Here is a 14,903-nt window from a genome sequence, read left to right as displayed (position 1 = left end):
TATATTTAAAAAACTTTTTTATTTTTAAATATCCTTAATCCATACATTTTATAAATAACTGTATTGCGTCCAAAACTGTATCAGTATACTCCACAAAGTTTCTAATTATTGCTCCCTCTAATAAAACTACAGAAATACGATTTATTAAATTAATAATCTTAATATTTACAATTGGCCATTCGAAATAAATACAGATGAAGACAACAAAAAAGCAAGAAAAGGTTCACAAAGATATTGGTAAAAAAGTTTAATCTACTAATCTGTTAACGAAATAACAGAAAATGAGCTTTAAGGAAGTTTTAAGGCGCTGAGATGTGGCAACATTCGAATAGAAGTGATGTAAAACTGCTAATTCACATATTTTTATCATATAACATTAAAATACAACAACTGGCTTAACATGACGTAAGAAAAACTCATAAACGAAATAAGACACTGGGAAAATATCATAGGTACATCATGTTACGTTCTTTAACCGGCCTCCCCATGAGAAGCGAGATGTTGCTAATGCACAGTACTCTGAGATATGAATTAATTTGAGAACGTATCCCACTGAAAATGTCATGATGGTTTAGCGATTAGCAAAAATTACAACTTAATACCATTACAAGTATTTTATCTAATTGGTTTTCCGGAATACCAAGCAAATGCACACAAAAATGATAAATAACATATCACGATCATAATTACTTAAAACTGGATGTTATGTCCCCTCAAAAACGCATCGATTTGACTAGCTCCCAGTGCGCCTGTAGCCCCTACAGATGGCTGTATGTAGTACATAGGTGGCGCTACAGATGAGGCTTTGACCGCCTGTTGCTCTCTGGCCTTCTGCTGCTGAGCGTAGAGCTGCGCAGAGTTCTGAAATTGCGTCTCGGCCTGCTGAGCCTGATAGACAGCCTGAGGATTGATCTACATCCATCGAAAATTTTGAGTTTCAGTTCGAGATTTACGTGCAATTAGTGCCCGTGCAAATGATAAGAATATGTGATAACCAACAGGAGATTTGGAAATAGATGAGAGAAAATGATGTGTGTTCAGACATGTTAAGAAAGTTCTTAAGAAGTAAATGGTACACGTATAGTAGTAATTATGACACTTAGTTGTAACAGTAGGTATAATCTACACGGTGTGCCATTTAGCGAATAGTTTCCGTGACACACCCTGTAAGGTTTAACAAAAACAGCATGCTTCTTGCAGTGATAGGAAGTATGTACACAAAAACAGACTCCGTAGGTTAGTGACAGAAGAAACATTCTAAATTCCAGGCTTAGTACTCCACATTATCGTCGTAGACATCATAACCCACCTGCTGCTGTCTTGTATACAGAGGGCTTTGAGGCTGTAGCTGCTGCAGGCTCAAGGTGGGCCTCTGTTGTTGCTGTTGCTGCACGTAGGGCTGTATTCTTTGGTTGAAGGAGAATTGGCCTTCTGATTGGGGGAGGGACTGGTAGAGTTGATTTTTGTATTGGCCTAGATGAAATTAAATTTAGGAATTATAATGAATATATTCCAATGAGCTGATGAATGTTCAAGATACCAGAAAAATGTTGTCTAACCTGTAGAAGGATCATATACCAAAGCAGAGCTATAAATAGGTCCGGCAGACTCGGGTCTAGCTGTAGCCTTAGCACTACTAGGAGTAGGGGAGAGATAGTTGTTATCTTGCTGGAACCTCTGGAACTCAGCATCGAAATCAATCTAAAATTCATACAATTACTATTTCTGAAGAACCCCTGTATTGGCACTTACTCCTTTACTTGGAGCTGGAGATGGAGGTACAGATTTGGGGGTGTATAGAAGGGCAGGTCTGGGAGTAACTGACACCTGCAAGAGCTGCGGCCTGAAGGTGGTTGCAGGCAATTGAGTCCTTGTGGATGTAGTCGGGGATGCGCTTTGTAGAGCTGGTCTTGGAGTAATAGTTATTGGAGCCACGCTTTGTCTTCAAATCGATTATAATTTAAACTTGAGGATTTTTTGCACAAAAACAATTAACCTGTAAAGTGTGGAAACTGGGGTGCTGGATTGCACTGGTACTGGCTGCCTTTGGTAAGTAATGGAAGGTTCTGCTTGTTGGACGTATTGAGGTCTAGAGATGAACTGAGGTCTACTTCTAATGGGCTGAAAATATTTTTATTTTAGTGTTGGTTAAAAAACTATAACGAAGGTTTTAAGTAATCACGAAATTTGGATAATATTTAGGTTATAAACAGACATATACTATATGAGAATATTTGCCATATATTGTGGGAGCTGTACATCGGAAGAAATTTAACACTCCCAGTTTTGAGGACTAGAACAACGAGAAAACTTACAGTTGGTGTAGGTCTGAGCAACTGCTCAGGCTCAGGCTGCTCATCTTCGCTCTGATCATACTGTGTTTGGAACAATGTCACTGGTTTTGGAGCTACAGTGCTCACAGGACGTGCGATAGGTCTTACCGGCCTGGTCGGATAATTCGCTGGGATATTTTCGTTACTTTCGTTCTCTAAACATTAAACAATTACATCACATACTTATTTGCAAATTTCTCTTAAACCTACCTGGTGCTTCCTCTTCTTCCTCTTCTTTAGGAGCATTAGGATCGCAAGGGTTGCCAGACACATAAGTGAACTCTCGCTTGTTTCCATCTGGATCTACATACCCATATTTACCACGGACGACACAATCGGTGCCTCTAGTTTCTTCTTTGAAGCTGCCGTCAGCAGCCTCATAACCAAAGGTGAAGGATCCATCGTCATTCACTTTGTTGTAGTTTCTGTATTAATTTTAGTGAGTATTCTAGCAAGTTTGCTTCTTGATTGCAATTACCTGATGGTTTGAACTGGCGGCTCCCTTGGCGCCTCTTTCACTCTTTGAGCAAACTGCTGAGTCTTCGGTGAGGATCTGGGAATATAGTTGTCCTGTTGGGCACTTCTAGAGGCCGCTGTGGGTTGACCGTAGAGGCCATTGTATTGGTCTGCTGATGACACTGTTGTGGGAAGAAATTTTATGATATCTTGATGTGAAATTTGCAAATTAAATTACCTAAAACTACTCTTTGCCTGTTGTCCTCCTGGGGTTCTGCTGCGTAATACTGAATACTTTCTTCGGCATCTTCTTGAGGCAGCAAGCGTGGTTGCACTCTAATTTTCCTGCACTGAGCTTCATTGAGCAATGTCAGTCCTGCCAGAAGGAGGGGCAGCCACTGAAACCAAGGAATTGGCCAAATTTTAACACAATAGGAGATAATTCCTTCACGAAGAAATTACCTACCGCTCATGAATATAAACATGAATCCTAGCTTTTATCTCGCTTTGAAGGCCTTGTGTTTTTATATAATATTGTTTATTATAATATTTTTATTAACAATAGCTTATTGTCTTGCAGTTGCAAAAAATGCTTGCTCATCGAGGCTTATTAGGAAAATGTGTTAGTTGTGTAAGCATGTGTGGCTTGCATGGTAAAAGAGGGCTAGCTGTATTTTCAGAAATACGCCGGTAAAGCAATTATGGTACACAGAACGCAGTCAATCATGGTAGGATCGCTTTCAACAAATAACAACCGTTCATATCCAGATTTCATCACTAAAAAGCAATTTGTTTCACATTAGTACGCTCGGAAGCCTGGGGATTTGTGTCAGAAATGAAAACTATTTCAATAAGTTTGTATGACAAAAAAGTCCTAAAGCTGCAGGGGAAAGCTTTAATTTGTAGATTTCTTTTTGATGGTTATTCAATTCGCTTCCGAACTCACTTATTAAGTCGATTTCGTTTAATTCCATTTATAACTGATAACAATTTCGCATTGCTGATTAATAATTCGATCTACATCTTAATAAAGTCGGTTCAATTTAATTGCAAAGTTGCACAAAAGCTCCTGGATTTACTCGCCATAGAATGCCAAATGGATAGTTTCAATCGTTTTCGTAGGTGCCTAAATAAATTGATTTAACCCATAAAACCGCTAAAACTCCGCCAACACAAGGTTTAACTTGATGACGACTGATCTTTCACTCTTTTGCCTTTCATCGTCTATGCATAAGAGAATGGCTAATTGCCGAATGATACAGCCGATTAACCAAAGCGTACCTACAACTTCCTGGTGGCAGCTTAAATGTGGGAATTATGTCTAAATTGAATAAACTGAAACCCAGAACAAAATAATTTCTAAATCCATGTTTGAACACATTTAAATCTCCATTATAAAAGAGAAGGAAACATTACCGCAAAAAGCGCAAATAATGTTTTAAGGCCCTCGTTTTGCCTCTTTTCTGTAACAGAATCGTGAGTTGCTCAACATACATACGCCCAATTTATTCTTATAATACACTTCCCAAAGATATGGTCTATTGCATTTATAGAAAGTAATGAACGATTGGTTTTAGCCAAGAATAAATTTTGGGATTAAAGGGAAAATTATTTATAAAGAAGGGCGTGGAGAACGCTCGAAAGGCTGGAGGTGGAATGGTACCGAATACTAACATTTATAGACGATTTGAGAAGTACCTGCGGATTGTTTATCGTCTAAGGCAATCTAGTAAAAGTACCACGCCTTTCAGAAATGTCCTTCACCGCGTGACTCCGTGATCTGTTGAAAGAACCAAACTGCTTTTTTTCTTTGCAAACCAGTTCGCTCTAATGGAATACACTTCCATGGAATTGTCTACATAGTTTGCAATACTACGTAGGTAAATGATTTCATGCATATTTGAGATCAGTTGCATGACGGAGAAAGGGTATGAGTAATGGTCAAGGTGTAAATATAACATTTGTGTATTTGGTGTGCAATAGCAGAATTCGATATCTAAACGAGTGGATTTCATGAGCAGTCACCTTATTTCTACTGTGTCTGAAGCTTGGATTAACCTCCACACCTCCCTCCTCTTACTTCATCTAAGAGGCTAAGTCCCTTAGATGGACACATTTCTTTGCAGTTTCTCCTGGTCCTTTCTCTTTCGTCATCTTGAGCGTCGACACATAGGCAAGAATTGGAAATAAAAACGACCGTTTCGCTTCTTCTTGCTTCTCTATCGCCAAGTATCTGTACCACTCCGTTTCGCCATGGGCAAAATCTGTTTGGAGGGTCCAAAAACTTGAAAGATTGTGCGACTACAGGGGCCTTTGCGCGAAAATTCGACCCTCCGTAAGCTCTGAAAATTAGTTTTTTTTTTTTGAAAATTCATTAACATGCGCGTTGTAACAATTCCTGCGTTAAGTGCTGCATCGATTGAAAGGTTTTTACTCTTCTTGCTTATTACCTATTTGTGCCCTACACAGCCCGTTTGGCGATGTATCAGTGAATTCATTAGATTAGTGTATTAAGGATCTGCTTCCTCACCGATATTCTCATACTAACTCTGAAACAATCCTGCTATTACTTCATTGCGGAACTAATTAAGCATATACCATATCGGTTTTCTCCTAACATATGCATGTTACCCCAATGTCGATATCTCCGTTTGTATAATTACAATATCTACAAACACACACTTTCCTTACACCTTGAATTCGTTTTCCGGTCTCGATTCATTAACATTTCAGTTATTTCCCACCTCTGCAATCGAAATTAGGCCCCGATACGAGTAAGCCTCATCAAGCCTAATGTGTAAGCTTGAATGGAACAATATTGGCACTTGGAGTTGCAATATCATAACGGTGATGTAACTAACTAAATAGGCATGTGTTATAAGCTGCTTATTGTTGTTAAAGATATCTAAAACAGGCCTCTTTTTGTGTACATAACAATAACGTTGTGAAAACCACTTGCATGACAAGATAGATATTTTACGAGTATAGTTGCGGTTTCAGTGTAACCCAGATATGCTCGGTTGTAGCGCCACAGCTCAAGACGCATTAATACAGTGACTGCACAAGAATCAAACATGCTATTACAAGGCAAATTCATAATATTTACACTCTCGATTATCCATGAAGAAATCAAAATCGCAAACCTCCAAGGCCTTGACCTTTCCTTCCATGAGAGCAACCGCTTTTTTTTCTTTCAACCATTAGGATTTTACGTGACTGCAACTTAGAGATAAATCTAGCTAGATAAATCCATTTATTACGGTTTCCGTGTTTTTGAATACATATGCTAACTATTGACTAATCTCGACTACACAGGTACAAGCTTAAAGCTTTTTTGCAACTACACGTGTGATCAGTGCTTTAGAAAGTCCTCAGAAGAAGACAAATGGACCACCCATGTTTATGCTCCATGTAGGCTCGCTCGTTGTGACAATAGTCGGCATTTTTTTATTGTAGGTTGGTTTCCATAGTATACCTACATACTTGTAAATCAGCCTAAACAAACGCCTAATTAATTTGCGAATCCAATTAATTGGGTGTGAGCCGTAAGTGATTTGCAAATATTTCACATATTATGTACATATTAGGTAGCGAGTGCTAATTGGAAATAAATAATGGTGGCCAAAGAGTAACGAGGCATATAATGGAATTGGTGCAAATGTGAAAGGTGATAGGTCGCGTGTAGGTATGTGTGAAGGTAAAGAGTGATTGAAGTAAATGCTGCAGAAAAGGGGAGGTTCACCTAAGGCAACTGCTAGCAATAGTGGTTAAGCCAAGTACGTGGTGTAAGAAATGTAGCAATACGCTAACGATGCAGTCTTAATTCATTTTTAATACATGTGCTACTATATGTGCTACATTTTGTTTCAAATTTTCTGCTCCTACCCCAAAGTCGCTGGCTATATACAGTGTGATCCACACAAGCGGAATTATCGTTCCATGTCTGTTTTAGCATTTAAGATATAGTAGTAGAGAATAACTACCAAAATACATATTTTACAATTAGAGTAAAATATTCAAGATGGCTCAAAACTACTGAAGAATGAAATAGAAAAGTCACCGCATCGTTTTCGATATATGTACAGGATGGCAAAGTTTCGCATTTTTGATCATGGGTCTATTAGCATTCTTATTATTTTGCCGAGTACTATCACTCCCTAAAATATCTCCATAGTGATAAGTTACACACTGTATATCCATCAGGTCGGAATGAAATACTTAGTTCCAATTCGGAATCATACCTAGGAACTTTCCGGATGGAACGATCCAGAAATTCCAGGATTTAGGATGTGCAGTATTCTTTTGACCGCAATCAGAATTTAGCATATTCAAAAAATATTTTTTACTTATTATTTGCCAGATTTTCCCATATTCTAAGGATACGCCTTAAGAGCTGCCAACCTAGGGATTTAGACTCTAGTCTAGGGGCAAAGTTCGACCCTAAGGGTGACTTTATATTTTTCTTTTTCTTTTTTTAATTTAAAATAACAGCGCATTGCAGTGCAATTCATTTCATTCGTCATGCTTGTGCCAATGCCGTTTAACCGAAACGAAAAATTTCCCTCTTAGGTTTCGAAGTCTCGGGATCTCATATCCACGCTAAATATTAAATTCTCCAATCGATTAAGTACCCTCGTGACTACTATAACAAATCACATGTTCGCTGCAAAATCAACATCAAAAATCTGTTTTTTTTTGCCCTTGGAACGTAAAAGAGACCTTTGACGAGCCAAAGATTGGCAGTTCGCTGCAAATTAAAACTCCGACTGCAAATCGCGGATTTCTCAAGAATTCTGTACGTTCCAAGGCAAAAAAAACTTGAAAATCGACAAAAATGTTGTAACAAAGTAATTCTTTAATCGGGCCCCGTGCAGGACTCGTGAGAACATGTGCCATTACGTCGCCATTGTTCGAACTGTAAGAATCGAACTGTTGACCTTTGGTGTTGCATTCGATTTCGTCACTTACGTATGTCGTAGCTCTTGGGTCAACTCGTAAAAACTACTACTTTATTACTTAATTTGGGCCACTCTTATGATCAGGTTGTTAATGCTAATGAATATATGTATTTGCACTCCTTTGTGACATGTATGATATTCTTCGGATATTTAAAATGGCTGGCGCGAAGGAAGGTTACGAAAGGAAAGTAAAACTTAATATGTAAAGTATTTGGATCACTGATATGCAATCTGTGTCAATAATTTATTACTCATTTAGCATACGTGACACATGGCCAAAAAAAATGCTTTCACTATTAATTTTTGTACTTGACAATTCAGTGCTTGGACACCAGCTTTGGTAAAGGATTTGGTTGCACCATGGGAGTTTGGTCTAATACTCGTACGTTCCTCATTCATAGCAATAAAATAGCGCACTCCTTGCGAGTATTATCTTTAATTAAAAAAGTGCAAATTCTTTATGTGCTCTATTTCAACTAATTGTTCAATTAATGTTTGCAATAATTTTTTTAATGTGCCCTCGTTATTGCAACATACACTATGCATTCCACAAACTTAATAATCAAAGCAAATTGTAGTTGCAAAAATTGAGTGTTGAAATTTCAATTTATTTTTATTCCACCCAAAGAAACCGCCTGACAGTCTTCTGGTTCGAATCCTAGAGGTTGTTACAATGATGATGTCTTCCATGGGCGAAATGGCGCAAAAGATTCATTAAACCCACATTAAAGCTTTAGTTAGATTAGTACACTTTTCCTATATTTCTCGTCTTTACATAGAAAAAATGAAATTCCTATACAGGGTGGTCCAATTGCTATGGGCCAATGTTGCTATCTTCTAAACCGTAAACGTTACAAGTTCGGTTAAATTAAACAAAAGTTGTCAAATTCGATGACAAGTTAAGATCTCAAGGTACTGTTGTCCAAATTTGTTCGGTTTCGGAAGTATTGGGGAAAAACAAAATTTTTCCGAAAACGTTTTTTGCAAATAAACCGAAAACTAAGGGTTTTTGAAACAAATTTTTCTTACAATATTTAATTGGTTTTTAAAGCTCTACATACTAATATTAAGTTTTAAAAAATAGCACTTTTAGTTTCTGAGGCATCGACACTGACTTCAATTTTTTAAATACGGGTCTGGATTCAAATTCGGGCAACAGTGCTTCGAGATCTTAACTTGCTATCAAATTTGACAACTTTTGCTTAATTTAACCACATTTGGAACGTTTACGGTTTAGAATATAGCAATAGTGGTCCATAGCAATTGGACCACCCTGTGTATAACACAAATCCTTTCCAAGTAAATATAGAACGACAATTTTGCCTATGCCGTCCACACATGCATGACCGCTCACAGGTCCTACAGGAACCGCCTGGTGGAATGGTCTATAAAATATCTGTTTTGATGACCAGGAGCAAATTCAATCAAGCTTGGCTAGTTGCCTCCAGACTACCAATATCGCAATTAAATCTACAACTTCTTTGGTTCTCATGAAAAGTCACGATGACTTGTTTTTAATTAATAATGATGACTGAACAACTGAATCATTATTGGCGCAACATCAGTAAACTGAGGGTAAATTCTTGTCAAGTTAATTGGTGTCAGTGTCTATTAAAACTAAGAATTCAAACCCAAAATGTTCCGGTATGTTGGTCTTTGTTAAATGTGAGGAAGCTTTATTGTGGTCGCGACAATGGTGTTGGCGGTCATTTTGAAGTGTAATTTTCTTTTTATGTGCCCACCTAGGTATTAACCAGACATCCTTCGGTGTTCCATGAATGGTCCAACTATTCGTATTGTGCCCTCCCTATTTGAATAATTTGCTTCTGGAATTTCGAAGATGCTCTAGGCATCTTATTAAATTTGAAATGCATCATTATTCAGACTTTCCAAAAGCACTACTGAAATAGCGTCGTAGCTACCAGATTGCGCCTCTTTACGGCCGATTTTATGGATTGGAATTAAACAAGTTTTAAGATTAAACAGATAAATTATCCAATCAGAATTTCTTAGTGGAAACCAGGAAGTCAAAGTCAATCTTCAGCTTAAACTTAACCCATTAAATCAACCCAATGGCGTATAACTCTTGAATGCTAAACGTTAATGGTTCAATTACGATCTAATTAATTGAACAAATTCCAAGATAATTACGGGTGACCTGGGGAGCTCATTTTGTACTTATATCATAATATTTTTATCGTGTTGTTATTTAATCACATTAACAAATGATTCGAGAATCATTTCTGCGGACATTTAAGCTTTCAAGTGAGAATGACTGGAAATTTATGGATATTTTTTTGTGCTATTTGGACACTGTTAGAAAGTCCTCTCGCATCTGCCATCACAGCAGGCACTAGGACATAAATTCTGAAACGTTATGTAACGGGTATAGATGCGCCTTTGGCAGATACCATTTTATTCATATTCATGGGTATAAACATACGCACCAGCGCCAACCACCTTTTCTGGGGCAAAACCTGTAACACTTACACCTGACTAATCACTGAAGATGAACGAGAAGAAGGTGAAGCAAAAGAGCACTGGGAGGTTTCTCTTACCCGGAATTGGAGGTATTGATATTGCCGGGATAGATCCAGAGGAGGATGCTAAGGATCATTTCATCGAAGCCCTCGCGAAGAACAAGCCAATAGCGATTCAAGTGGAACTTGTTTACCAAAAGGATTAACCCTGAATTTAGGTGAACCGACAGATTTAATAAATTTACTATCACTGCTAATTAAAAATCGCTGAAAATGAGTTCCACTTAATGGGCTGTGAGTGGCAACACCAAATGTTTGGCTTATATCATAATCCGACAGTTATATCATTTCCTTTACTTAATCAAATTCCGGCTGGAGACCTTTCTCCGCATTTTTTTTTAAATCATAGAAGAGTCCTTGATGATATCGATTAAAGTTTAATATAATGAATATAGCATTTCAATATAAAAACGCTCACGAACGTACAAGCAGGCATGTGGCCTGGCTAGACAAATGGGTACCGGTCGTAGAGAACATTATTTATGTTTCCATTTAAATACGTAAGAAATGTTATATTCGCACTAGTTGCATAATGCCCTATTATATCTCTCAGAAGGAATCTTTAGAAGCGAAATTTGTAGATTCGGAGCGTATAGCTTCCAATAGATTACCAAACGCAGAATCTGTATCAAGTCAGCTAATACACATATATCAACGAAGTCCAATTATCATTCAGTAAATTTATTCGTGACCAATTAGAATCTGCTGCGAATTTATTGAATTTCATTGCTACATATTCTGTGATAACTTTTACCCAATAAGAATAGTGGCCAATAGTGACTGTACAGGTACAGGTATGAATGCGTTACTTAGATATTTGCATTTACCAATGCAGATTTGCATAACTGAATATTGGGAGAGACAAGCTGGAGGTAATAGCTCTTGAAATTAGAAGTACCTGATGATGGGCTTGCAGTGGGTGCCAATAACATTTTTGGGTTATTCAAAGAGCGGTAATTTCGGTGGGTTGGGGTATATCCATTAGATTGTTGACATGGGTGCTGAAGATCGTGATAGTACCAGATAGTTCAGGTTAGAAAAGGTAGCCAGAGACTATAACCTAAGATAATAACCCCGAGCTTTAAAGCAAATTCCCAACGACATTGAGGTTTTATCCCCCAGGGACAGTTCCGGGTCGTTGCAGGCTGCTGGAAAAGGAAACTTCAAATTTTTTAATGGGAATTCCACACTGTTCAGTCGCCAAAACGCCGAACCGGATATCTTTAAAAAATTTTCCTCGAAACAAAAAAAAGTTGGTTCAGATTCGACCGTTTCCTCATGAAAGTACTGAGCGGATACGGATATTACAAACAGTATTTACGCAGGACTGGGAAAGAAGAAACGCCAAAGTGCTGGTACTGTGGAATAGCGGATACTGATGGTACAGATACAGATAGTACTGTGGAGAGATAGAAGAAGATCACACAATATTCAAATGGCCGAAATGACAAGGTTACAGGAACAAGCTGGAGGGGAAGATACATATAAAAATTGGGGTGAAGAACATAGTGGGGCAAAAGCTGAAAATCAGAGATGCGTGGAGTAGGGTCGGAAACTAGGTAAGGGAGGTGTTGAATGAAAACAAGAGAGTGAAACGGCTGGAAGAGCAGTAAAAGAGGTAGAGACGCGGCTGGATGAGGGATGGGAGTTCTTCGAGTGTGAGAATGGCTTCGGGATGGAAGTTTTTGGTCGCTGGAGTAGATGAGAGAGAGGAGTGTACGGACACATATACGGATAAAAGAGGATAGTTTACCACTTTCTAAGGGGGGATTGTAGGTGAAAAGAGAGAAGAAGGCTTTAGTGGGTAGTCGGCAGTTACCAGTCAGAGACTACCAGACCGAATAAGATGGTATCACCCACGGTCTGGCGTTGAATTTCCACAACCTCTATAAAAAGAAGGTTAGAAACTACTTCAATCGTATTTTTATTAATTGAATGAATAGAAATCGTGTTGGTAATTATATTTATGCCCATTTTTTCACGTGATAATCAGTAAAGGAAGATAAGATTACCTACACAAAATTTATCTGCGGAGACAAACAAAACTAATTCAAGCCTTCACGTGAAAACTATAGAAAGTGCATTGATATTACGTTAAATATGTGCTATTACCAGCTAATAAGGAAAGTGTACAAGATGGCGTAATTTAATTTCCCTTTTTCTTCGCGAGAGCCATTTTGCGAAGGTAATTGAACGTTGAAGATATCATTTGATAGTGTGACAGGAATCTTGTTAAGGCATTCTTTCCATTTGACTGTGGATTGATGGTAATTATGTGGACAGAAACAATTCTCCACAATGAAAGTCCATGGTTGCGGTAAATAGTCTAATTAATGAATAATAATGAGTGTTACTGCCAAAAAAAAAGAAAAGGTGTTTAATAGGCATATGCAACTTAATATGCTAAAACAAGTCGGTTAACTGACTGGTAGTTTCACATACATTTCGGTCTGATTATTTTTAAAGCGGTATTTTTAAATGCTAATTACGTTTATTAAATGCAGTAATGTGTCTAACCCACAAAGTATATAAGCTGGTTTTGATGGGGAAAACGTGAAGGAAAAGCTTAATGCCAATGCAGAAGAAGAGAAACAGGGCCTGAACCAACCCGTGAGTGCAATCATCATGAAAATCTTAGTGTAGTCTTAATTGAATTGGGTAGAGTGGTCATAGACCTGTACCGCGACAAGTGGTCTGTTGAGGTCCCCCATTGTGCCCTACTGGTAGTCCCCAAAAATACATTCCGCAGACCTCACCGCTTTGCTGGTCCAGACCAGTAATCCGGCCCAAGTAGAACGAACCTGTGTCTGGCAACTGCTGGAAATCCGCACAGAACGTGCTTCCTCCTCCTCAAGACACCGCTGGCATTCTGATTCCTCAGAAATGGCCATTCAATATAAGTGGACCAAGACTAGATCGGATCCTGTGTGAACTGCCATGGAAGTTTTTACGTGTTGCCCACTTAGCCCTACAAGAGATTAGGCTTCTATATCTCCTTCAGGAACCTGTTGGTGTGTGTCCTACACTATACTCCTAGAAACTTAAATGGCCCCTCTTTAGGGCCCCACCAAACAGTGGGATATATCCATGCTAGTACACTTGTTTGAGGCTGCATGTCGCCTTGCCTCACTCAACATTGGAAGGGGGAGGAGGGCGAGGAAACATTCCATCCATGGAGACATAATTTTTGATTTCTGGACGGCGAGATGAAGAGAGCTATCCTTTAGATGAAATCTGCAATTCGAGTTTTCCATCTAACATCATTTCTTCTCAGTCGAACTCGTGCAAACATGGAGGAAAATCCTTCGTGCTGATGAATCGAAACTAAAATCCGCCATTATTCAGAGCGAAAGGCTTTCAAGCAAGCTAAAGAGGAATATGTCTCATTCTCTATTTGCCCAAGTTTTAGAGACCTTTAAAAATCTTATATTGGTCATCTATGATGTCAAAATAAAGAATAGCGGAATCATTAGCAAACAATTACGCGACCTTAAGTAGACGGATATGTTAAATTTATGCATGGAAGTAGTTGCGAAATAAATGAGCTTTTCACCTGTTAATTATAAGAGGTGTTAATGCTATAACCTTTATCTGCGCAGGATTCTATTGAGATCCTATATCGGATAAGTAAGAACATTCATAATAATTACAGTGTTACGCAAAATTATTTTACATAGAACCAATCAATCACCAACAGTACGATTGCCCATCGGCACAAACTTACCTCAACATTAGAGATTCTCATGGTCCCACAAGAAGACACCACAACACTAGCAAAGAGTTCTTGCACGCGTACTATCAAAGTCCGTAATACCAGCACAAGCGTTGGTACTTCTTGAAGAACACGGTGGTACCTCCTTGGGTATTTAATGTGTAACAGCGAGAGCAGACTTCAATGTCTTGTGCAGCGCCAAAGCCGGGTTCTCTTTATAACCTCCGTCGGGCGGAGGCACTTGGGGGAAGCTTTTGCTATAGTCCTGCATTCAAACTGACTCATTTGTCTATTTTATGATGGTCGGTGGTACTAGTGATAGTACTATTTATCATTAAAAGGCCAAAAGGTTTCATGGGTGATTGCCTGCATGATGGTCGATGTGGGTGGCGAAGCTAATGGAAGGTTCGGGCTGGGGTTAAATTGTGGTCTAAGCTAAAAATGCCCATTCAGTCTTAGTGGAAGATAAAGGAGGACATTAACGTGTGTAACGCGTAGCGCTGCATAGTTACACTAGCTTGTATAATAAGCAGGAAATTCCTTAGTTTGTCGAGCATTAGTTTTAGCAAACTGGAATTTTCCTTTTATTTTACTGTAACCCTGGTGAAATCACGATAGTTTATTGTGCGTTACACGAGTTACGACACCAGAAGGTACGTAAGTGACATCGTCGCACAAATTAATTTGAAATTAAAATTGAAAGCTGGCGATTCGAAATGCAGACTTTAACAGAGAATTAAGTGATACGTAGCAGCACGATGATACACAACCCATGTGGGCCATGTCAGACTCTGTATATTAATAACAAATTAGCCATGAATCAATTAAGAGTCGTGTGAATAGAGGAACGAGGGGAATTCGGTTACGCCACTGACTTGTTGCCCCTCAGCCCCTTGATGGAGCT

The 14,903-nt window shown here is 38.6% G+C and overlaps 1 protein-coding gene across 1 annotated transcript; it reads right to left on the bottom strand.

The window, feature by feature from the left end:
- Positions 1-14,202, bottom strand: LOC136415761 (uncharacterized). The gene is made up of 10 exons (XM_066400546.1): positions 14,012-14,202; positions 3,028-3,187; positions 2,812-2,971; positions 2,544-2,758; positions 2,316-2,488; positions 1,997-2,121; positions 1,753-1,942; positions 1,560-1,701; positions 1,310-1,473; positions 1-912 (listed from the first exon to the last, which is right to left on the bottom strand). The coding sequence occupies exons 1-10, from the start codon at positions 14,030-14,032 to the stop codon at positions 691-693; spliced, it is 1,572 nt and encodes a 523-aa protein (XP_066256643.1). The 5' UTR covers positions 14,033-14,202; the 3' UTR covers positions 1-690.
- Positions 14,203-14,903: the final 701 nt, after the last annotated feature.

This window comes from Euwallacea similis, chromosome 21 (genome assembly GCF_039881205.1).
Source record: "Euwallacea similis isolate ESF13 chromosome 21, ESF131.1, whole genome shotgun sequence".
In the NCBI taxonomy this organism is placed as follows: domain Eukaryota; kingdom Metazoa; phylum Arthropoda; class Insecta; order Coleoptera; family Curculionidae; genus Euwallacea; species Euwallacea similis.
Note: the sequence above shows the minus strand (reverse complement) of the source record. Positions and strands in the feature narration are given on the sequence as shown.

Excerpts from the sequence above, each read along its gene's own strand:
- LOC136415761 (XM_066400546.1), bottom strand. The coding sequence starts at position 14,032 with ATGAGAATCTCTAATGTTGAG. Across the intron at positions 2,489-2,543 it reads GGAAGAAGAGGAAGCACCAG|AGAACGAAAGTAACGAAAAT; the intron begins GTAGGTTTAAGA and ends TTTAATGTTTAG. Across the intron at positions 913-1,309 it reads TGTATACAAGACAGCAGCAG|ATCAATCCTCAGGCTGTCTA; the intron begins GTGGGTTATGAT and ends CGATGGATGTAG.